We start from the raw sequence: 25966 nt of genomic DNA on the forward strand, positions 1-25966 counted from the left end.
TTAAAAAATGTGATGTTTTCCTTATTTAATTTCAGTTAAATGTCACTAAAATTGAATTTTTAAGAGTAAAAAAAATGTAATTTTTGTTTAAAAAAATACAAAATAAAATTACTTATGTATGATATTTTTAAAAAAAAGTGCTGAATTGCTGATAATTATATCAAGATATTGCAATATTTACTGTGAAATTTAGGCTTTTGTCTTATCTCCTGATAAGTTAAGAATTTTATTATTATTATTATTATTATTAGACTTAATTCGAGAAATAAATACAATTATTACACCAAGAATATTATTTCCAAGTGTTAGAAGCGGTTTAGAAAGGTGACTAAGATCCTTTTCTACTTTACTCTAACGTTTAATTCTCTAATTACACTTTGAAAATACATTAAGAAATGCACTTAACTTATCAGTTGATAAGATAAAAACACCACTTTCAACCTAAAAAAAAACCCTAATTTAAGGATTATTTAGTAAATATAGTATCGTTTATTATACTTTAAATAAGAGAGTTTTGTAGTGTTCTAAATTCTTATCAGTAGATAACAAAAATCTCTATAATTATTCTGTGATACCCTATTTTATTCTTTTAAATAGAGTAAATTCGATGGGCAGAAAGGGAAGTTACCTGGAGCCCCCTTTTATTTAACATTTTATTACTTTTCCTGAAGCAGAATCAAATAAATGTACCCAGAATTTGATGTAATTTAATGATGAACACAAGGAAAGAGAAATTCCGTGTCCTTAAACTGTATACAAAAGTTTTTAAATTAAGATGCAAGACGATTTATACGATGAAAAATAACGACTTTATTCTTTAATCTTGTTAAGTTATGAAAATCCAAAAGATAAACTGTATACTCTAGATAATAAATCGAAGATATTTATGATAAAAAACATGAGAGGAAAGATTAAAAATAAATAAATTTTAAAAAGATATAGTTCATTTGGGTTATTTAAGTTGTGAAAGACGTATGGCTATCGGGGTTTTCCCTCCTATAGTGTGTGGGGACACGATTTTGTTCACTTAGTTTGAAGCTTAATAACTCCTTTTCCTTTTATCGAAAATGTCTGAAATTTGGCGTAGAGGTTTATATGTTATGTGGAAATGTTTCTAGAAATTTTCATAAAAATTGGATCATTGGTTCGTGAGATATGAACCCTTAATATCTTCCCACCCAATCTGAAGACTTAAAGTAATGGTAGAAATTATTGAGCATGGAAACAAATAAAGAATGCTGGGCAATTAATAGTCTATTTTCTATACAAAACTTCTAACTATTTAGGTCTAAATAATTGAATAAATTATCATCAGATTGGTACGCTCTCTCTACTCGGTACACACCAGAGAATGTGTTACGTGACTTACGTCTCTCCAACAGGTAGTATGATTTGGTATTGTTAAAACGATGTAGATTCTACGTCGATATGTCGTAAATTCTGCATTTTTATAATAAAAAAAGTGGAAAAATGACGTCAAATTGACGTAAAATGTGTACATCATTCCGATACAGCCTACGATATATTCACTCGAATGTTACCTTGTAACCTATATTTGATGATAAATTTGCATATTCTTGTTACAATAACACGAATATATGACACTGTTTCGTACTAAAACAGTGGTATTTTATACAAAATTTATGTACATATGTAATTTATATGCTACAGTTTTCTTAAAAAATAGTCTCTACCTTCTGTGAATTATTCCATTTTTTAAAAAATTATAATTTTTTGGGGATTCTAAAAGCAAATTTGGGTGAAAAATTTTAATACTTTATGTAACTTTCTATGCATTTTAATACAATTTTTAATTCTAAATTATTATAAAATTATAATTAAAGTGGAAAAAAGCGCAAAAAATTTCATTTTTTCATTTTTAATTCGAACTTTTAGTATTTAAAATGTTTGATATCACCTGATTGTAACCGATAGCTATCAGGATCCTAGAATAGCATTATGGCATTCTATATAATTAATAACAATCTGTTATATTATACCATTATTGACTAAACACACAAGAATCTTCTTCCTTTCCCCCTGGAATTTGACACCATTAGCTTTGATTGCATTATATCCCAGCAATATTTATTGGATACGTGATTGTCCGTTCGTTGCCAATCACCAATACTGTATTTCGTAATTGTCTTTTTTAGATGTTTTTTTTACAAATAACACTCTTGCTTCATGATTTCTACTCGGAATTGTTTACCGAACTTCATACTAATACGATTTTTACAATGTTTTCGGTAAACTATTGTGCAGTTCACTTTTTGTGGAAATTTTAAAAGTAATTTATAATAAATGCATTTAAGGTACTGTACGTTTTTGTTGTTGTTCCTCTCTTCTTCTTTTTCTCTCCACTTTTCCTGTCTTTCTTTCTCTCTTTCTCTTTTCTTCTTCTTCTTCTTCTCTTTCTCTACCTCTCCCTCTTTCTATCTTTTCCTCTTTCCTGTCTTTCTCTCTCTTCTTCTTCTTCTTCTTCTTCTTCTTCTTTTTCTTTTCTTTTTCTACCTCTCCCTCTTTCTATCTTTTCCTCTTCCCTGTCTTTCTCTCTCTTCTTCTTCTTCTTCTTCTTCTTCTTCTTCTTCTTCTTTTTCTTCTCTTTCTCTGCCTCTCCCTCTTTCTATCTTTTTCTCTTCTCTGTCTTTCTCTCTCTTCTTCTTCTTCTTCTTTTCCTTCTTTCGCTCTTTTTCTTATTCTCTACCTCTTTTTATTTTTTCCTCTTTCCTATCTTTTTCTCTCTCTTCTTCTTCTTCTTCTTTTTCTTTTCTTTCTCTACCTCTCCCTCTTTCTATTTTTTCCTCTTTCCTGTCTTTCTCTCTCTTCTTCTTCTTCTTCTTCTTTTCTCTTTCTTTTTCTTCTTCTTCTTCTTCTTTTCCTTCTTCCGCTGTTTTTCTCTTTCTCTGCCTCTTCCTCTTTCTATTTTTTCTTCTTTTCCCCCTCTCCTTCTCTCTTTTTCTTACTCTTCCTCACTTTTCCTCTCTATTGATTGTTGTTATTTTATAATTTTATGCCATTAATATTCGTTAAATGTTGTAAAGATGTAATTAATGAGATTATTTTTAATTACAATTAATGAAATAATTTATCTAAATGGCTGAGTGATGATTCTTAACAAGAACCATAACTCATTATTAAAATATCAAAATCCATAAATACCGTTTAAAATCTATTCACCTGGATCGAGATTGTTTAATAATACAGACTCATTAATTAAAAATCCAATAAAATGAAGACGATAATACTGTACTCCTCCTAAATAATTTCCACTCGTATATACTCAGAAACACAGCATGATTTACATTTGTTGCGGTCCTAAACCACAACACACAGGTTGCTCTTTCTCTTCCACCAAATAACAATTGGCAATACACATAAACCGTGAGAATAGAACGAAGCCCCTCGTGACTCGAGACCCTAAACTATAGTTTGCTTTGCTCATACGTAACAGATTATACTACACTTGTTAAGCGGGGGACTTCGTAATAAAATGAACCTGGGAAATTATGAAGTTGAGAAAGTTCACTATTATCACTATTATCAATAATACATTGTTTAATGTAGGATACGGTGCTTAGTATTCATAACAATGAGGTACGCTATGAATAGGACATTGACGCATCAGAGTGAGATTAAGTGTATATTTATATGGAGAACAAAACTATCGATTCCCTCTCTTTTTTCTACCCTTATACCAGAAACTTCATTACTGTTAATAGAAGGATTTACCGAATAATCTTTATTAAAAAAAGTAATTTAATTAGGGGAAAAATAATCCATTCTTCGAAATTCTCCATGATGCCAAAGTAAATTTAATGTAATAATAAGTTAGATCATTGCCATTATTTAAGTGTTAACGCTTAACAATAATTTAAAATTAAAGATATCAATTTTCTACTGTGACGTTGTTAAGAATGGTAAATTGATATCTAACAGCAAAGAGCATTCAAGATGATCGATCGTCTGCGAGATTTGTTGTGAAGGAAGGAAATATCTAACCAGTTGTTGTCAAAGATAAATGTAAGCGCATGATTCAAACAGGCACATCCCAGATGTTACACAACCCACATTATCTAGCAGGTATTTTTAAACGATTCTTTCTTCTTAGGTCCTTTCACGTGGAAACCAACGGACCTATTTTTACGAAATTCTCGAAAACACGTTGTAAATTATTTATTCCATTATATTTCTTGTGTAATGTATCGAAAAGACAAAATACAGGGTGTTTCAGAACATCAAGAAATCTTCGAGAGGTTTTTCCGTGGTCAAACAACAGCATGAAACTCGGGCCCCTCGGGATTCTATTAGTTGATTCTTTCCATGTTTTACTTAAAATTTTCATGATTCATGTCATTACTTTTTTTTAAAAAAATCCAGCAACGAGTTGAGTAACTTTCCCGGAAAAAAGTCAAAATTTTGTGTGGCGCCATCTGTTACGAGATTTTATTTTAAAACATTTTATATTATTAATTATTATATAATGGAAAAAAGCTTAATTTTGAGGGTAGAAACGAGTTTTATTAAATATTATAGATGTTAATAACGAATAAAATCATTAAGTCCGACTCCACTCGACACCCGACACGTGAACCCCTTTATCGACTCACTCCGTCGATCTTTAACCACCGAAATTTCACAGCATAAATGTACCTAATACGCAAAACTCCCTGCAAAATTTCTGAAATTTTCGGTAAAAGGCACAGGAGTTATTAAGCTTCAAATGTGGACGGCAATATATATATTCAAAGAGGAGTTTGGCTATTCGTTCTTCGGAGGTTTCGGCGAAGAGAAGATTAAATTACTTATTTTCACGGAGAAATAAATTTCGACAAGTAGAATTGCTTTAGCGGTAAATTCACTTTGTTTCACTCGTGATTAAGATCTTATTTTGGAAATCAAATTGAATGTTGTCGGTGATGTAACCTTATTGCAACACGCTGGTATTCCCAGAGGAAGAGGTATCGCTTCCTAATTACCAGTGCTCCAAGTATTATCTAGAGACATGGAGATGTTCTACTCGATAATTATCCTCCCTTTTCGAATAACGAAATAATCAATTCCTCAGTTTCGATCCCCCCAACACACTTCTGAAGTGTCAAGATACGTTACAGATGACTGCTTTCTATTGTTCCTTATTTCCACTTTTCGAAATTAATTCATAGTATTAATAACAATAACATTTAATTTAAATTTATATTAATTCGCTCTTATCTTTTAACTGGTTCCTTTTTTTAAATTATATTTTATAAATTTACGTGTAGAAGTTTGAAGATTATTGTACTCGTCGTCTTTCTATAATTATAATTTATATATACAATTCATGTAAGTGCATTTAATTAAGATAAAAGGTATAAAATCCTGTTCGTATATGCAAAAGGATAAAGGTTCTCGAACAAATTAGTAAAGTAATTTGTTAAAATAATCTTAGAAGTTCTGCTCTGCACTATAAAATATGGTTTATTCTTATAATCTTTTCATTTTGCGGAATATTGCAAGGGCGAAATTATGTGAATCGTCTTAATTTATCTATGGATTGTAATGAATCTGTGATCCCTAAAATCCATTATAATCCATTAAAAAAACACAGTGGCCAAATGGATTAAAATGGTGAGGGACAGCAGTAGCGTTATTCGTGTTTTCTACACGTGTCTTAACACTTAAAAACGGGTAGAAAGTCTGCCAGAGAAGCACCCCAAAGCGTCGAGTTGCCTTATTTTTGAAATTCAATCCAATCCACAAAAAATCCATTGCAAATTCGTAATGGACTTATGCTGTAGTAAAGCATCGTTAATAACATCAAAATTCTGCTTTAATTATAAGATCTGGTGCTTAAAAACTGCTTTAAAAGTTAGACCCAATTTTTGATAAATTCCTTAATCCTTCGATGATAGGGAATCATCCCTGTTTTGCTGAAGGATTATCTCCCTGAGGTACTATCGAACAGAACTTTTAGTGGATATAGTTCCGTCTATCTGTATTGAACCGAATTGTACGTTTGCATGACACTAACGCTTGGGTATCGCATGACAACCAACATTTCTATTATTTTATATATTTATAGAGCGAATAAGATAACCACAAAAACAATTTTCCAGTGATGATCCACCCCTTAGGTTAGATGATGATTCACACAAAATCGTTTTAAAAGACTATTTTCCCTACTTAGACACTGTAATCTTTACGAGAGGATGTGAGAATATTCGCAAAAATTTCCACTTCCTGCATTTATTTTTTGTATAGTCACGTTTATAACGAACGTAAAATGGATTGTGCATTGATTTAAATTCTTGTCATTTTATTTATGTAACGACTAAATTCAGTTTCGTAATGATTTGTTTCATCAATTCGCGCTTAACTGTAAATTAATCATTTAAAATTTACTCGGGAACAACCAATTGATTAATGCTCGTGTGTCGTCACATCCCTGGTTCGAGAAGGAAGCACGTGCTTAAATCGTTCGACCCTTAACCTCGTTTGATCTTTTTGTTATTAACGATTAAACGTAGCTTAAGTTATACTTGGGTATTTCTTTGTTATTTAAAGGACAAGGGGTGGGAAGATAGAAGGAAGTCACGTGTCATATTGTGTTGTCGGACTTTTACTCGTTATTGGCATTTACAAATTAAGAAAAAAACTCAATTTTACTATGGAAATTAGGCTTTTTGCCTTTTTACAATAATTAATAATATAAAAGTTATTTTTTAAATAACATCTCGTAACAGATGGCGCCACAAACAATTTTAACTGTGTTTATTAAACATAAAAGAAATCCTATATTTTACTAATTTAAACTCGGTTTTAATACATTAAACTATTGTTAATATTGTTTTTCGTGTAGAAATTACTCACATTTGCATGGTTTTCATGTGGGAGAGAGATCTTTACATTTAAATATATGTTTTTCTTTATTTATAATTGTATTTTCTGTATATAAAATCAGTACAATACTATAATTTACTTTCATTATTTTAATGGCATTTTCTACACTTTCCATTGAATAATAATAAGATTAAATAATTTTTAATCGCCTCTTTCTTTCTAATAATTATATTAATTAGATTTTATATTTATCCTTACAATTTAAAATAATTAACTTAAGTAGAATAAAGTGAATATCATTTTTATAAAATTTAAATGTATTTAATTATATTTAAAACGTTTAAAAATAAATGAAGTGAAATCATTCTAACATTAAAATCAAAATTTACTTTAATAATTTAATTTAATTGAAATTATAAAGTAATTTTCAATTAAATTAGAGTTTAAAAAATTGGTATTAAATGAACTTTTTTAAGATTATTAAACAGATTTTTAAACCAATCTTTCAAGGAAATTTTAAATAATTTAATCTCGTAAAATTGTAATTGGATAATTCAAATTATAAAAATAATAATAATTAAATTTCCTCTCAAAAATGTCAAAGTTCCTGATACGAATGTAATAAATTTAATAATTGAAACAAAACAAATGTATGTTTGTATTTTTCCAAGTTTTCTTGTGTTCTAACAGCGTGTCGTATTCCTAATTGATCCCAATAATACAAATTTAATGACACTATTTTATTTCTGTATTCAAAATTAAACTAATTGTATACATCTTTTAAAGTTACATTCTTTCAAAACATTAATTTTTCATTTTTGATATGTTACAACCCTTATTATTGAATTTTTATAAAGTCTTTAAGATCAGTTTTTAAATACATTCACTGACAGAAAGTTCCTCACCAAGAAGGGTGCATTGGAATCGAATGAAACTTTACTAGTGCCAAAGTAACGACGATGGCAATAAGTGGTTACAATATCACAGTAAAGAGATAATTTCACGTTGAACAATGATACATTTTAAAGGAACCTTTAGTGTCTTACAGAACTTCTTCTTATCTGGATACACGTGGCTCGATGAGGCACGGAGGACATACGGGAACCACACAGATTTTCTAACAGATATTATTACAATTGCCTCTAATAATATCTGTAAGAAAATCTGTGAGTGTGGGGAAAATCCCTCACACTCTCAGTTGGTCGAAACTGGTATCTCGTGTGGTCCCACAAATGCCACACTTCCATGGTCTGCTCGGTCTCCAGATTCGTCACATATCTCGCAAATCTGGAGACCGAACAAACCATGGAAGTGTGGCAACATGATGAGGTACTCCTAAAATATTGTGTTTGGGCCGAGAATTATCTAGCTGGAAAATGATTATTTGCAATGACCCTACTATGAGGGTGCAGGACCTCATGAATGTTCCTCTGTACCATCGATTTCAGTCGCAGCACTACTAGAGATGACCAATCGATGGCTCACCAGCAGCACGTAGTAGTGAGACAATAGGTGGTTCAACACTAAAGGCAGGATTGGAGCGCTCAACAGTGGCCTTCCACACTCTAACAATAGTCGTCAGTTCCCAAACAGAACAGGAATTCATCACTAAAGACGATACTATGCCAGTCCGGAGCAGATCACGCTTACACCACTGTATGTTGAGGTGTTAAGATAACATTAGGACGCGCATGCCAATGGTGTGGAAAAAAACACGAGCCGTTGCAGATGTCCCTTATGTCTGACGAGTCTTTTCTGGTTATCTGTCTGGGCATCCAGAACCTACCCGCCATTTATTTATGTCCTGAAATATCCACCACCTCGACACCTCTTCACAGTCAAATCGGAACAGCTAGACATCCGATTATGCGGCATTTCTCAAACTCCTTTAACCGTGCGTAATGTCTTCGATTAGATCGAGTCAGGCCTTCAAATGACAGGCACACTGAAAGGCTCTCACAGTGAACGAGTGGAAGCCTTTCTATAGGATACGAAGGTAGCGATTTTAAGACATTACTTGAGGACCACACCGGTAACCATTTACATACTGGTATACCTATCTAGTATATCAGTACACGCCCGAAATTCGGCATTTTGTCCACGAGTGTATTTAGTAAATCAATTTTGAAATGAATTCTTAAGGAGTTACAATTTAATTTTAATTAAAACTGGTCAATTTTCGAATTTTTTAATAATTAAAATTTAATATTGTTGCGCCATCTCGAGGAGTAAAAATGAATTTTTAAAAATTTTTTATTATTATAATAGGTTAAAAATGATTTAGATTCATTTTTAACCTAACTAAAATTTTATTTATTTCCTTTTTCTTTAATTTACGTTTACATTTTAATTAATTACAATCAATTTTTAAATTACTTATAAGAAATTTTGGTGTATTCTATATTTAACATGTCTTAATTTATTTATTTATTTATAAATCTTTCTATTAAATTACCCGTAAAGGACAATGTTAATTAAAATTGAATTTATTTCAAATTCAATTTTTTAAAAATGATTTGTTTTCAAAAATTTACATAAACATAACCACTAAAAATCAAAAGTTTAAACCAAAATGTATCCTTGAAATTAATTCAAGGACAGAATACGTTAAATATTTTTTCCCGGAATTTGTTTCAAAAGAAAGTATTTAGGTAAAATTTTCCCTAAATATTACTTTAAAAGCGAATTTTCATTAAAATTTATAGACAATTCCGTTTATAAGAATACCCTTACTAAATTTTAGATCATTTTCCCTAAAAGAAAACGATTAATCAGAAATTTTCTTTAAATATCCCTTTATTTTAGGGAAAAACAACTTCCCTATATAAATTTGAGGGATTTTTGTTTTTGTTAGATTTTACATAATTTTGTTTAAAACGAAAAATATTTAAAAAAAAAAATGCTTAAAAGTGGAATTTACTGAATTTTAGGTAATTTTCCCTAAAAGCAAACGACCAATCAGAAAAATTCCTTTAATTCAGGGAAAAACAATATCCCTGTATAAATTTTAGGGATTTTTTTCTATCTTTCATATAATTTAGTTTAAAACGAAAAAACTCTATAAATACACTTAAAACTGGAATTAATTTTATTTTACTTTCCGATTATAATCAAATTGAGTTGAGTTAATCTCAGTTAAGACGGATAACTTCATCAGCTGAGACAAATTTAACGATCCTAATGTCATAAAATCCTCATTTAAGGGTACTAAAATCGATTAATTTAAAGGTATATTCTTATTTAAACGTATAAAACTAGCATAAATTTTATAATAATGCTTTAGTATTATTATTATTATTATTTTCTGTATCAATGAATATACTCAAAATTCAGCAAAAGATTACTTTAACAAAAAAGTAATTTTTTATACATCATTACAGAATATTTAAATCCAGTTTTTAGAATTGTTCGAGAGGTTAAATTTTTATTTTTTTATTTTTAAATAATGATATTTCTGACTTTAAATAATTGTTGGATGGAAAGTCTAGAAGCTGAAAATATCATTATATAACAATGGCGATGTTTGTTTGAATTGCTACATTCAAAAATAAAGAAAAGACCAAATAATCCTTTCTAATAAAACACGAATGTCTTGTAATCAATTTTAATTTATTCCTAAATATCAAAAAATTCACTCGTTTATTTCTTTTATCTCAACACGTAAATAAATCCTTCAACTCGTTGGTATTTCTTTATAAATTTTATACTTTATTTTTATGTATTATTATTATTATTTAAAATAATTCTTTGTGCCTGATGAATAAAACTCCGAACATTGCTTTTGCCACCCTAACAAAAGAGCTGGCCACGTGTTTAATGGCTTTTTTTTTCACGTGTCTAACAGGGCCACTTTCTCGTAGAAAGTCCTCCCAGGAGGCACCCCACCTTGGCACATTGCCAAGGAGTGGTCCAAGGAGGGAGGAGGGAAAAGATTACCTTATATAATCGAAATTTTGTCACTTTTCAGATAAGTTTTCTTTAAATGAAATTTTTACATTTGTGCTGATTTATTTAAATCTAGTATAGGATTTAAATAATATTTCATCGGATTATTAATAAAATATATAAATATTTTATTCGGTTTCTAATGTAGAAAATTCACGCAACTACTTCGACACATTCGCCTGTATTAAAAAAGAAAAGTAAATTAGAATTAAATTACAGAATATCTTAATTAAATTCGAACACCTAACATAAACTAATTAATAATTTTACATTTCATTAAATTTTATTAATTTATTAAATAATAAGTTTTATTTAGCTCAATTTAATTTTTATTACATCGATCAATCAATCAATTCATCTTTATATCCATTTTACTCCAATTAATCAATTCGAAAAGTAAATTTGAAATTTTATTCTTAATTCAAGATTTGCCTGTTAGGAGAGAATTTATTTACGTCTAGGAATCTCTCTGTCTTCAAAAAGACACCACACATACATGGGGGGTACATACGTATAACCTCACCTTGGAATTGAATATTCTACTTCCTGTCAGTAATTATTGGCTTACATAATTTATTTTTTTTTTTTATACTAAAGTTATCTTCGATCAGGTATCACGTGATAACGAGCATTTAATTTTCATGATTTATTTCCTTTCTCCTCTCTCGAAATTCTTAACACCCACGCTTATTGGTGCTTAATTTCGTTTCGGAAATAATGCTTTCTTCACTTTCTATCTTTCGTTTAATGTTTATTTCTATGATTTATATCTACTTTATCCTTATTATTTTTAGAAAAATTAAGGTGAGGATTTCATTGACGTCACTCTAATAATACAATCCTCGTCAATATGTCGACTAATCCCAACAAAAATCTGAGTACGAATTTTATAACACAAAAGTCAATGTGGTGAATTATTTGTTTAGATTTAACAATGAGGATTATATTATAACTAAATTATTCTTATTAAAGTTTTAAAGTTTTTCTCAATAAAGAAATTAAGATGAGGAACATATTGTTCCCCTCCAAAACAAAAAAACACCAACACGTGAAGTCCAACACAGGAATCTGACACAATCCTTGTGTTATTTCAACAAAGAAGCTAACACGAGGTTTGTTCTTTCCAACACAGGAATCTGACACAATCCTTGTGTTATTTCAACAAAGAAGCTAACACGAGGTTTGTTCTTTCCAACACAGGAATCTGACACAATCCTTGTGTTATTTCAACAAAGAAGCTAACACGAGGTTTGTTCTTTCCAACACAGGAATCTGACACAATCCTTGTGTTATTTCAACAAAGAAGCTAACACGAGGTTTGTTCTTTCCAACACAGGAATCTGACACAATCCTTGTGTTATTTCAACAAAGAAGCTAACACGAGGTTTGTTCTTTCCAACACAGGAATCTGACACAATCCTTGTGTTATTTCAACAAAGAAGCTAACACGAGGTTTGTTCTTTCCAACACAAAAATTGAACACAGGAATACGTTATTTCAATACTACAAGGATTAGAATAATACGAAAAACTAATACGAGGATTATATTTTTAAACATCTGGCAATGTAACCCTGTCCTTTGTTAGATCCATAATTAATATACACACATTTCTGTTTTTAGAATCTAATAATTTTTATAAAATTGTAACGTGTTTATTTTAGAAATTATATGCGTGTATTCTAAAAATCTGAACAAATTTCAATAGCATTTTTCGGTAATTTCGAATAAATACACACTCGCAGGTACAGCTGGTGTACTCTTGAATCCATTTATGGAAAAAGTTTATGCAAATAACACCCATTTTTAAAAACGGAAGGACTATATGAATTTATGAAGATTTTTATACTGAAAATGGCAAAAATCGGAAATTTCATACAGTTAAACATTTCTCTGTATTATAAGTTCCACGATGTACAAGTGTACAGCATCGTTTTAAGGGGAAGAGGAAATAACAGAAAGAAGAACGGAAGTATTCGAATGATTGAAAGGAGGAGGAACCAATTGGAGGAAGGATTTAAAAATTCTTAGAGAATTGGAAAGTTCAAAATTTCATACAAACATGTTTACCGGATTTTTAAGTTACGTCAAATAACTCTTAAGAAGGGAAGTGTGCTACAAAATACACGACGAAGCAACTTGCTATTCAAAGAACTCTTCTACGGAAGCTGCTGGTGGAGGTTCGAAGGTTCAGAAAATCTCTATGTGGTTGTGGATGATCGAAGTAAATGTGCTAGTAACAAATATCATTTTGCCAAAGAAGAACTAGGTGTGGATCCTTTAAATGAAATTTCAAGTTTACGCCGAGGTCTCTGGTTTGGCTGGCAATCAGTCCAAATGGAGTTTCACCGGCCTTTATTGCTCTGTTACGGCTCTCCATCACCAAACAAATGTATGGCAACGAATGCATTCAGAAGAGGTTAGTATCCTTTCTATACAAATACTATCCTGATCAAAGACATGTCTTCTAGCTAGACGTGCCCAGTAGTGGTGCGTTATTCTGTGGGCAAAAAGGGGAATTGCCTGGGGCCTTTACAACCAAACCAATCTTTTCTAAGAAAATATTTCAACCGAAAAATTCCGTCAAACAGAAATGTCTGAAGTCGACACTGCCCCTAATACAAATTTGCCTGTGTCTCATAGAGCCGTAACTCACCACCGATGGCCACCCACCCATTGTGCTTGCGCCACGGTTGCCACGTTGGACCGTTGCGTAATTAGATACATGTCTCGTGATGCCAACGTTCCAAACTCAGACCGATTAGAGATTTTAGTGCATACTGAAGCAAAAAATTCACGAAAACGGTTAGAAAGAAAACGGGGTGGAGGACGGGATCGAGACCAAATTCGCCACTTCAACGATGACCATTTGTGGATTTAATGGAATAAGTTAAGAGTAAAGTTCGAATTGCAACCAATTGCAGGTTCGGTATCCAAAAAATCGCATATTTTAAAATAAATAATTAACTTTTTACAGTGAAATTTGTGTAGATTTTTTTGATCCAAGCCCTCAACTTTGGCTTTTTTGTATCTTGAAGTTCGATGAAATGCATTTTATCCACGCTTGTGTCAATACTCTACAATATATTTAAACTATTGCCTCCTTGTAAAAAAGTTAAAAATACAATATTTTCAAAGGTGTTATTTTTAGAATAGTTTTATCTTTGCCAAAACTATGAAAACCAAAAGGATTCCAATATTTTGTACGTCGTCTGTGTAATGATGTAAAAAAAAAACTTGCACGTGCATAAGACAGAATAATAAAAGATTCATTCAAAAACTGCCTAAGAAATATTCTCATCACGTGTTAAATCACACGGGAAATTTTTTAGAAGGCATCAACAAACCCCTCCAAAAAAAACAATTCATTTAACTTATTTAAATTAGAATTACTCGAGAATAAAATACAATTTCTTCTAAAATATTTCAATATTCTAATGTCGTTTTTTACCGAAAAACATCAATTCGAATGTATTTTTTCATATTATAATTTTAAAAACCAAAAATATGAGATGAGTTTTCAGAAACTTGATTATTTTATCAATAATGACTTTAAAATACAGTAGAGCATCGATTATCCGACTCAATTGGGGACTGGGGTTGGTCGGATAACCGAAAAGTATGAAAAAATACATTATTAGTATAGTGTATTAGGCCTGGTTTAAATACTAGCCTCGCTTTCATGATCGAGCCAGTGCTGCCAGCTAAAACATGCAAAAATTTAACAAAAATAATATTAAAGTAGCCAAGACATAACCAAATATTGTAGCGCCACATCACTAGCGGACATTTCGAATTTGCCGACTAGAACGCGGTCGGTTAATCGGGGGTCGGATAATCGATGCTCTACTGTAATTAGTATATAAATAATGAATTTTTTAAATGTATTTTTAGAGGGTTTTTACAAACAGAACATATGAAACTATAGCGATTTTAGAAAGGTTTTTAGAAGCTAATCTCAGAAATTTCAAAAAATTCTGGATATTTAGCATTTTTGAAATTTTTTTACAGTTGTTGGAGGTTTTCTTTGGAATTTTTACAGTTGTTGGAGGTTTTCTTGGGAACTTTCACATTTGTTGGAGGTTTTTTGGGAAATTTTTACATTTTTTGGAGGTTTTCTTGGGAGTTTTTACATTTGTTGGAAGTTATTTCGAAATTTTTACATTTGTTAGAGGTTTTTTTGGGAATTTTAACATTTGTTGGAGGTTTTTTTTGGGGGAATTTTTACATTTTTTGGAGGTTTTCTTGGCAGTTTTTACCTTTATTGGAGGTTTTCTTTGGAATTTTTACATTTGTTGGAGGTTATTTCGAAATTTTTACATTTGTTAGAGGTTTTTTTGGGAATTTTTACATTTGTTGGAGGTTTTTTTTGGGGGAATTTTTACATTTTTTGGAGGTTTTCTTGGCAGTTTTTACCTTTATTGGAGGTTTTCTTTGGAATTTTTACATTTGTTGGAGGTTATTTCGAAATTTTTACATTTGTTGGAGGTTTCCTTGGGGAGTTTTTTACATTTGTTGGAGGTTTTTTTGGGGAATTTTTACATTTATTGGAGGTTTTCTTGGGAATTTTTAAATTTGTTGGAGGTTGTTTTGGAAGAATTTCTGAGATATAATGGCGATTTTTGATAGTACTTTTGAAATTTTCTTTATTTCTTATACATTTTGGAAACTTATTCTTAACGTAAAGAAGCATAATAATTTTTTTTAGAATCTAATCTTAAAACACTTCAAAAAAAAACTTTAAATATATAAAAAATATTAATTTTTACAGAGAATTTATGACATTTCGTGAGTAAAAATTTAACGAAGATTTGCATACGATTACGTTCTTCAACCGATAGATAACACTTTTTAAAAAAAAATTACAATTAAACACTTTTAGATGAATTTAATCATTATCAAACTCCATCCAAATTTTATTAGAAATTAGACAATTCTTCCAAAAATTCAATAATTCGATATTAAGTACGATGATCGAGTGTCGTTTATGCAGTTTTTAGATAAATGTCCTATAAAACAACGAATAAATATGGATTTTCTTTAGTTTTTTTACAAATTGATTGGCACGATTCCTTAGCAGGAGCTAAAAATTAATTATCTGCTGCAATGCATAGATGTTATGAATGACCTTGCAATTGCCTCTAAGTAACCAAATGGTTACTATAGAGACTATTACAAGGTCATTCGTTTCCGCGAATTCATTAGTTGCCCCCCCAAAAGAAAAACACAAAAAAGAAAGGCCTGATAATAATATTAATCGTATCAGTTTTAAAATATCAAGAGCTGTAATTTATTATAAGAGATAAAAATTTTAATCTACGACATTTCTATAAATAATATACAGAAGGTTGAATTTTTTCCAAAAAATTATATATATATATATATATATACATTATTAATTATCATATAAAATGGGGTGTTTCCTTTAAATTCATACAGGATATTCCTTAAAAGATTAAACTTAGTATTTTGGTATATTATGCACGAGAATGAAGGGTCGATATGCCAAAAGGATTAAATAAAAATTAATAAATTAGTTTTTAGAAAGAAAAACAAAACATACGCCTTTAGTTTATCGCGCTGTTTATTATAAATTAATTATATTTACTCATAAAATATAATTATATTCTCATTTAGTTACTAAAAATAAGAATAAAATATTAATTACTTATTTGTTTATTTTATTTTTTTTTATAATATAAAAATAAAAAACACAACTTTTTAGTTTTATTTTATTTTTACTTTTAATCACAAATTTGTTGTTTTGTATTTTCTTTCTTGAAACGTGATTCTTCTTTTATATTATTTGATGAGAAGAAAACTTTAGTCTTTCTCTTACTTAAAACAAGTAGAAGATTCCAAAAAAAAAATCCCATTATAGAGTAGAAATAAAAATCAAAAATATAATAAAATTGTTCAGTAAATAAAATAAAATAACATTAAATTTAATGTCCGAAATTTATTGAAATAATTATCTACAAAACACAAATTTCAATCTGTAAACACTTGGAAAAATTTATAGTGTTTAATAAAGGAGAGTAAAAGATAAAATAACATTTTAAAAACAAAGAACACAACCGAAATCATACGTAAAAAACTCAAATTAATTAATAAAAAATCAACATTGTTTAAGCCAGCAAAAAAAAATCTATTCTGTAAACATCAGAAAATGATTTAAAGCTAATAAAATTGCAAAATTATATCTTAAAATCATCAAAAAAAAAACTACTTTAAAGAACAAAATAGCATTTAAAACACCGAAACAGGCCATAAATTTCAAAAAACAGCAAAAACAATATAAAATATCTAAAATTATAGTCCAAAAAAAAACGCAAAAATTATCTCAATTAATATAAAACACCATTCTAAAACAATAGAAACAGAAAATAAGTATTGTTTTTAAATATATTTCTGATAAATAATTTATGATTTTCTTTATACTTTTTTTTACAGACAGGAGTGTTTAATAATTGGAAAAGGACAAGAAATAAAAATATACACTTTACATTTACAATATGAAATAATACGAATAATAGAATTTTTCTAAATGCACACACAATTCAAGAAAATGCAAATGTTATTGTCAATAAACTTTGATAAATCCAAGAAAAGTATTCATACATAAAACACATTTACATATTAAAAATTTACTTTACTTTTATTGTTTTTTTTATAACATTTTTTTTTATATATATATCAAAACGTTCTTATGATAAATAACGTTTATAATGGATTTATATAGAAAATAAGTTTCATATTTCTGTAAGATTTTATATTATACCGGAAGATTTTTCCTTGTGTTTTCTTTTTTTCTCAAATTTCGAATTTAGAAATTGAATTTCGAAATTGATAACATTGAATTGTACTCTTTAAAGTTCTCTTTTTAATAAGAAAGGAAGTTAAAAACACTTTAAACTTTCGTTTAGAACAAATATTATCTTATTTTTCTTATTATTCCGTTTAATCTTGGAGTGTTTTTAGAAACCAAATGAATAAATCTCCCCCCAAAAAACACACAATTCTTTACTTTTTACTCTAAGAAATTAATTAATTAATAAGTGGAAAATTATATGTGTAATATGAAAAGAAGTCGAATCCGAAAGAAAAAGGGGGGAAAATGTTTTTTTTTTTTCTTCCTTCAAGATGTAAGAGGCAAATATCCGGAGGATTTTTTACAAGGGAAGGGAAGGAAAAATAATAATACAGAAGATTCCAATTTGCTTTCCTATGTGATGTGTCAATACTTAGGTAGGTAATGGTATACAAAACTGTGCGAATATCTTGTGATTAAATTAAATATTTACATTTTTCTCTCTCTCTCTATTATTATTATATTTCATACCGCTTCCAACTAACCTGTTGCAAATATTAAAATATCCAATTTTTTTTAAATTTTAGTACCGGTTTATGTAACGTAAAGTAAAGTATTTTCGCCGTAATATTTGCAATAAATAATTTCTCTTTTATTAAATTAGAAATTTAAACGAATAAAAGAATACAACAATTATTTATTGTGACGTCGTTGCAATTCCGGGATGCAATCGTATTTTTTTTTAATTTATTTAACTTAATATATAATACGCTCTCCATTTCAATTTAGTAGCGGCTTGCCCCTGTAAATCATACTTTTCCTTTTAACAATAGAGTCGTGCCGGTTTCGATTGAAATAACGTTGAATTTCGGTGCAAAAATCGGCTTTAAACACGTGATTTTTAGATGCTAAATTAAAGATACCCGATGGATTTTTTGGATCCTATTGCCAAATTAATTTCCTTATTAGATTTAAGGTAAAAATTGCTTTCATACTAAATTTTTTCGAGCGTGATATTCGACTCGTCTTCTAAGAAAAGATTACATGCCGAGATGGATTTCTTTTTTAGATGCGCCTGAGATAATTGATTACGTGTTATCGGATATCAGATGCATCATCATCATCATCATTGTCTCTGCTCACGTGCACAGTTATGTGCCATTCAAAAAGATACCTTTGGGTTCGTGTAGTTTTTTTAAAGTCCAAAAAAAAATCGTAAATTCTCACTCGATGTATAAATAGAGTGTTTTTTGAATAGTTCTCAATGTTTTTTATATAAAAAATGGAGTTTTATTTACATTTCCTATACAAAAAAAACTTGTTTTATTAGAGGAATAAATGCATTTTTTGCTCGTGTTTTTGGGAAAAAGATGAATGTAAAATATAATAGAGAACAATAAGAGCTGTCGTGAAAATAGCTCATTAATCATCTTTATCTTCGTGTATTTTTGGAAAATGTATTAACCGTTTAGGAATGACGATGATGATGTTTAAGTGATTACATCCATGAATACGCTTTACGGTCTTTTTACAGTCCATATTTTTTTGTACGTTTGCTAAGAAAACGGATCAATGTCCTTCCATGTTGATCTTGAACGTCTACGTCTGTAAAAAACACGAGAGATTCTCCAAAAAATCGCGTTTGAATCGAACTGACGAGTTGGCCCCGTTTTGTAGATAAAAATAGAATTTTTTTAGAACGTCACTGTCCTTCCTCCCTTAAAAATTCTCCTAGGGATTAGCTTAATCGCCAATTTATTACGCGCTTTCTCCTTGTGTGTGATGGTAGTGTGACATCATCAATTACGTAACTCTAGTGTAAAGAGATTCTAAAAAAACGCAATTAAAAGAAAAAGACAATTGTGTTTGTCTTCATTTTTTTTATTTAAAGTTAACAACAATAAACACCATATTTACATAAATAAATAAATATATATATATATATATTCATTCGCCGTGTTTAACAAAAAGAAAAAACATCATTTTTATCAAAAAAGTAAATAAAAATTTTGTTTTTGCGATTTATTTTTGTATTTAAAACATAAAAAATATCAACATATAAAATATATATATTTATCATCATCTCATTTACACCGTTTTCTTAGTATAATTTAATTTTTCGATGACGACACTCCAAAAATTAATTTAAATAACTTCTAAAAAATCACTCCCTCTCCATCAATTATTCAATAGTTTTATTAGAAAGTAAGCTAAATATTTATTTTATTCCTTACTATTGCTACTTACACGATTCAATATCATTTAAAATGTAAATATTTGTTTTTTTTAGATGTTTATACTGTATACTTTCTAAAAAAAGCCCCGTAGAGTTTGTATATAAATGAAACAAAATGGTATTCTGTTTTCGGTTAACCTACTTCACAAAAAAAATAATAAAATCCTGTATAACATTTTATGTTTCTGATAAATACCATCCCCGTTCGAGTCGACAGACAAACAGACACACTAAAAAATTTGTAAATTTTTGATAAAACGTTACACACACATATATATATATATTATTATATTTTATGATATGGCACAATATATTCGGCATACTACCTAACAAATTATATATCTCCATACTTTATAAATACATAATTTATATATATAAAGCACATTTATACATAATTTAGCATTTATTTGAGGCATTCTTCAAAGAAATACTTTTGAAATTTTATGCTTACGAAGGAATGTTTGAACTTAAAATTATTTGGGGTGGATTTCTGATGTTAAATGACGTACTTTAACATCGATATCGTCGATAATTCCGATAGATTTAAGTGTGTAGAATCTTCACGTAACGTATGTAGCACCCATAAGCATGATTATGTTTAATTTTTTTTTTTTTTTTTTGGATATTCTTAAAGGCATTCCGTATCGTTTCTGACTTCTTCGTCACAGGTAGGAAGCTTGATTTTGCTTACAGTCGATACTTTTACGTCATTTTTGCTATCCGGTAGACTTAATCTTCTGTCTAATCTCTTCTCACAGGTGTTTGCTGTACTCGTGTTCGGTGTAGTCACCTGTGTGTTGGATGGTACAGAATATCTTCTAGATAGATTAAGTGGTGCCACTATTAATCTCCTCCTGACTTCTCGCGTGGCTTCTTGCTTGTACAGGTGTCTTTGCAGTAGTATTTTTAGTGTCTGCCTCAGGACTCTGCTCTTGACACCGTACACGTATGCGTTAACGGGTGGCATACAGGTTAGAAGTATGCTAACAGTGGCCACTAAATTGGGCTCCGCAAAACTACAGGACAGCACCTCCCATACCATAACGATGAAGTAGGGTAGCGCGAAAATGGTAAGGGATCCGACTAGTTGTAAAATAGTCAAAAAAGCATTCCTTCCCTTGAATTTCGATAAGTAGCACGGGTTACGTTGATGCGTTACCGTTGCCTGAGCTCGTAGTGTTACTTCGTATATGGCCGAGACGATCCTGTGCCTATGGTATCTGGCAATCATGAGTATGTGCAAGTTGGAGATCAGGATGATTAGTAATGGTAAAATCACAGATATGACGGTGTAGACGATAACGTAACTGGTCTCGAACACGTTACCACTGGTGCAGGATGCAGCGCAGTACAGTCTGGAATCCCTGTAGTCGTAATGGCAGATTCCTATAAAGGGTGGAACGGCCAGAACGGAACCCAAAAACCACGATACTGCCGCGAAATATACTGCCTTCCTGCTGTTGACGAGTCTAGAGTAGTGTAGGGGTGAGGATATGGCCGCATATCTGTCACAGCTGAGTCCACATACGGTCCATACCACAACGGTGGGTAGTAGAGTCCAGACGAATCCAAACACGTTGCAAATTGTAGAATCTACAAACGAACCGACGACCGAGTTTGATACCAAGATCACAACACAATAGAAAGAATCCACAAAGGCTAAATGTAGTAACAGCACGTTGTTAGCCGTTTGTAGACTTCTGTGCCATAACAATACAAAGAGTATGTAACCATTGAAAATGATTCCTATGCCAGAAGCGATGGTCGAACTGATCACGTAAAATGTAAATGGCATACTCTTTAATGATATCTGAAAATATATATTTAAAGTATGTCATGAGATGTCGGCGATATCTGTAAATGTAAGTGACATAATTCTAACCATAACTGAACACGTGAATGGCAAACTTCCATTGCTAACCGGAAACGTAAATGAGATACTTCTACTGATATTTAAAGTAGTATAATTCTAATGATATCTCGAGATATCGACGGATATATTCTTATATAACGGACTTAATTAAATAGCATGCACTAAGTTGGTATGTATCGACTGATATACGAGATCATGTATATCCTAATAATAACTGCAAATTTGGGGTAATTATATCTAAAATATAAATCGCACGCTCTTTTCCTTTAGTGATATACAAATATCTGAATGATATACTTCCAATGGATTAAGTTAGCATATACAGTATCTTAAATCGTATTATATGCGTTTTAGTAGTATTTCCTCAAATTTAAATTGAAATGATATCTGAAAGAATAAATTGCTTACTCTATAAAGATATCAAAAGGCACGTTTTGACGTCTTCTAATGATATCAAAAGGCACATTTGGAAGTCTCTAATGACATGTAATAAATTAAATTGTATACCATAACAACGTCAAATCAGAAATGGTGCGCTCCTGCATTATCTAAAAACGTAACAAGGCATATTCTCTAATGATATCCCAGAAAATAAATGATGTATTTCTACCGAAAAGTTGCAGATTCGCTAATGACATCTGAAGGAGAGCACGCATAAAGTATGTCATTCAAAAAAGAAACGTAACATTAAAAAGGGGTCGATTTGAATCTTAAACAGATTCCTTTATTTACAGGTTCGTTAACCTCCATTTAACAAATTGCAACCGGCGTTAAATCGAAAAACATCCGATATAATCTACCGCAACCGGCACCTGACATAACGTATCTTCATATTGATCAAGCAGAATATAACAAATCTGCAACTTACAACGTTAGCAGGCGTCGTTAAATCTAAGGAAATGTCAAACACGAGAAAAGTTTTTCGTGTGTTTCCTCCCTCTCTCTCTCTCTCTCTCTCTCGCCCTCACCTCTCTATCCAAAAAAAGGCCGTTAAACTTATCATTTACGTATCTAGGGGATGCGCGTTATACACAAGCTGACGTTTTAAGAAACGTTTAACAATACGGGAAGGAGATGCGAAATGAATTCCACTTACCTTTGGAGTAGGAAGAGGAGTTTGACTTCAGGATCGAGTTGCATGTCTGTCTGTCTCTCCCCGCTTCCAGACGTTTGGGTTATCGTGTGTAGTGAAGATGTAGCGCCAGTAGCAGAGACTCCCGAGCCCGAAAAGCAGGGTCTGTCTCATCACCTACGAGGGTGGGTCGCCACTATAAAGACCGCACGAGCTCATACGCCAGCCTCACGTTTACACACGTATCCACACCACACACACATATACCTCGACTGAAATTTTTCTCCCGTATTACTACACTTTAATCGTAATTTAATTAATTAATTAATTAATTAATTAGGAAAGAAAATAAAAACATTAAAAGTTTCAACACGGCCCGGTGTCGGGCTGAAAAGACAAAAGAGAATTTTTAAATTAGTTTCGTCCTCTTACCCACTTTTAATGTTAATTAAATTTAGTCTGTCGTATCTGCCGCTTACTTCTGTGCTGTGTTTTGGTGACTCGAAGGACACTAGGTGCAATAAATAGACACACCCTTCCCACTAACTGCAGAAAATTAGCCAATCGTGCGTGTTTAAATTTTCAAATCGAACTTTTAAATATATAAATACCGGTGTGTTTCGAATTAATTGTTATACTCTCCTTTGCGTGTTTGTGTGTACGGATGTGATCGCCGTCACGTGATCTCGCGGAGAAAAGGATGCGGCGATTATCACGTGGTGGTGGTGGTGGTGGTGGTGTTATAAATAAACAATTGTATACCGTTAACAGAAACACAGAAAACACAAACTGATTTATGTATATTAAAAAAATTCGCAAGTGTGTATACGCGTGTATACAATTAATTAAACACGTGATACTCAAAAAAAAAAAATACAGAACCACAGGCTTTCAATTGATTTAATTCATTATAAGGGCGCGATCAATGGTAATTATCACCACTAAATTTATACATTTCACTTTCCAAAAACACCAAAACAAAGATCGTATCCGGAAAAGGGGTATAAAAATCAGGTCGCACCTCCAGGGGAATGTCAAACTAGGTTAATTTGTTACACTTCCCACTTACTACACCGTCTAAAAAAGCGCGAGTGTCTCGTGTTTTTAAATTATGAGTATACCTCCTTTTACAAAAAACACCTTAAATGAAATCACCTTACGTATAAAATCATATATGCCTAATATTAAAAAAAAAAAACTAATTGTTCATGCAAGTAGAAGACATGACGTTATGTTTTATTAATGTTCTGTTTTATTTTTATGTGTTATATTTTTATGCACGACTAGCTGTTTGTGCCCGGAGTTGCTCGAGCTTTCGAGGGGTGGGGGATCGGTTAGGGGGATGGTAGAGGGTGATGAAAACAATAGTCTTAGTAACTAAAATTTACTGTATGTTTATTGACAAAAAAACACGAAAATACACTCGAATTTAAGTTAAGACGGGGTGTTCTTTAAGGGGTGGTGGGATGTGGGCATCCCCTACAGTATTTTTTCTATGGGATTTACCTAGCATACATACATACACATATACACATTTTAACTTTTATAAACGTAGATAGTTATACTTATTCCAGCATAATTTCTATATCTTATGCTTTATTTACGCTTAATACCTGTATTTTATGCATAATTTCCATTTCTCGTTTTCTATTTTATGCAAAAGATCTACATTTTACTCAGTTAATTTTAAACAAATTACACACAGTTACGTATCAAATTGAGAAACATATACCACAAATATTCATACCACAATTGAAATCTAAAGATTTATTTGAAGAACTTTCACAGAAATTTCTCGGTTCTGACTTTTTTCTGTTTTTTTTCTACAGGATCAATTGGATGTTTATAATGTTTCCTCGTCGGATAACATATAAAATGTACAGTACAGTTTGAAAGAGGGTAAACAAGATATACAGAAGGATACACTACATGGACAAACCGGACTTTGCAGACATTGTTCGGTTTCATTAAAGAAAGACAAATTTCTCCAATGGATTCTAAAAAATTCCTTCTTAATCTAAAATAAGTTTCTTCTGTGGATAATTTTTTTAGAATTATAATTAAATTATACATGGAGGAAAATCGACGACGATTCCTGCTCGAGAAAAATGCAATTATTTTTGAATTTTTTTACGGGTGTCGTAATGCCAAGAAAATATCTGTCGTAAATGACACTCGGACACTACCAACAAGAAAAAAAAAAACAATTTGAAGAATGAGAAAGCTTTAAAATGCAAATTGAATTCAACGTTCCTCTAATAAAATGTTTCCAAGAAATTTCCTTTTTGTGCTTCGAATCTAAAGGTCATCGCCTTTCATAATTTATTTTTATTAGACTTTTGTAAAATAGAAAAGATTGCTTTCGAATGTTCGAAAATGTATTCGTTACTCTTGTATTTCTTTGAAAGAGCGGGGAGGGCAGACGTACAAATTTCTTCCCAAAAATACTTTTCTATTGAATTGTCTTTTAAATTTTCGTGTAATTTTTTAGAATAATTCAACTTTTTACTGTTAAAAAGTAGGTTTTGATTGTTTTCTAATGTTACAATTTCAAAGTATCGTGGAAGAGCCGATACTGGTATAGACCCGTATCGGCTCTTTCGTGATATAACCTATCTAATATGATTTAACTTTCTTTCGAAATAAAAAAAAAACAGATTTTTTAATTGCTTTTGGAAATAAACTTCGGTTAATGTTACCTATGGTTCCAAAATGGCGGCTCGTCTCTGATTGCCATAATAAATTACCATAATTATTACCAACCAAATTATTAGAATAGGTTAGGTTAGGTTAGAACGTGCCTCCCCACTGTTTCTTTTCTTCTATTTGCTGGAATCAGAGACGAGCCGCCATTTTGGAACCACAGGTAACATTAACTGAAACTTCTACAGTCGTTCTTCCAAAAACACGTGTATAATGTGTATTTTTTTTAGAAATTCCTTTACAGGTATAGAAAGTCCATTCCAAAAACATTCAAGATGAATTCTTCTACTGAATTTTTTGAAATTTTATATAATTTAATTGAATTTTTATTGTTTTCGTAACTGCTTTTTTCAAAAAAAAACCGTATGTTTTCTTATAAGAGCCGATGCAGGCGTGCCAATTCTTACCAAAGACCATAATAATAGGCTATTTCTACTAATTTTTTTCAGTTTTCACATCATTTTTTTATGATTTTATTTGAAGCACATACTTTAAAATAACAATAA

At 30.7% G+C, this 25966-nt stretch overlaps 2 protein-coding genes across 3 annotated transcripts in view; one reads left to right on the forward strand and one right to left on the reverse strand.

Annotated features, from left to right (window-relative positions):
• LOC136978464 (TBCC domain-containing protein 1-like) overlaps positions 1-25966 on the forward strand; it is a 94984-nt gene that overhangs the window by 19951 nt on the left and 49067 nt on the right. The window lies entirely within an intron of this gene.
• Positions 20180-23003, reverse strand: LOC136978424 (adenosine receptor A2b-like). Of its 2 annotated transcripts, XR_010881226.1 has the most exons (3): positions 22782-23003; positions 20361-21622; positions 20180-20317 (listed from the first exon to the last, which is right to left on the reverse strand). XR_010881226.1 is itself a non-coding variant. In XM_067274123.1 (2 exons), exon 2 carries the CDS (start codon positions 21605-21607, stop codon positions 20441-20443), a length of 1167 nt encoding a protein of 388 aa, XP_067130224.1. In that variant the 5' UTR covers positions 21608-21622; positions 22782-23003; the 3' UTR covers positions 20345-20440. The 2 variants fall into 2 exon arrangements, 1 of the variants encoding a protein (XP_067130224.1); XM_067274123.1 differs by lacking the exon at positions 20180-20317 and having other exon boundaries at positions 20345-21622.

This window comes from Centruroides vittatus, unplaced genomic scaffold (genome assembly GCF_030686945.1).
Source record: "Centruroides vittatus isolate TY-2023 unplaced genomic scaffold, ASM3068694v2 contig_538, whole genome shotgun sequence".
NCBI lineage: Eukaryota > Metazoa > Arthropoda > Arachnida > Scorpiones > Buthidae > Centruroides > Centruroides vittatus.

Coding starts and splice junctions, on each gene's coding strand:
- LOC136978424 (XM_067274123.1), bottom strand. CDS start 21,607: ATGCCATTTACATTTTACGTGATCAGTTCGACCATCGCTTCTGGCATA.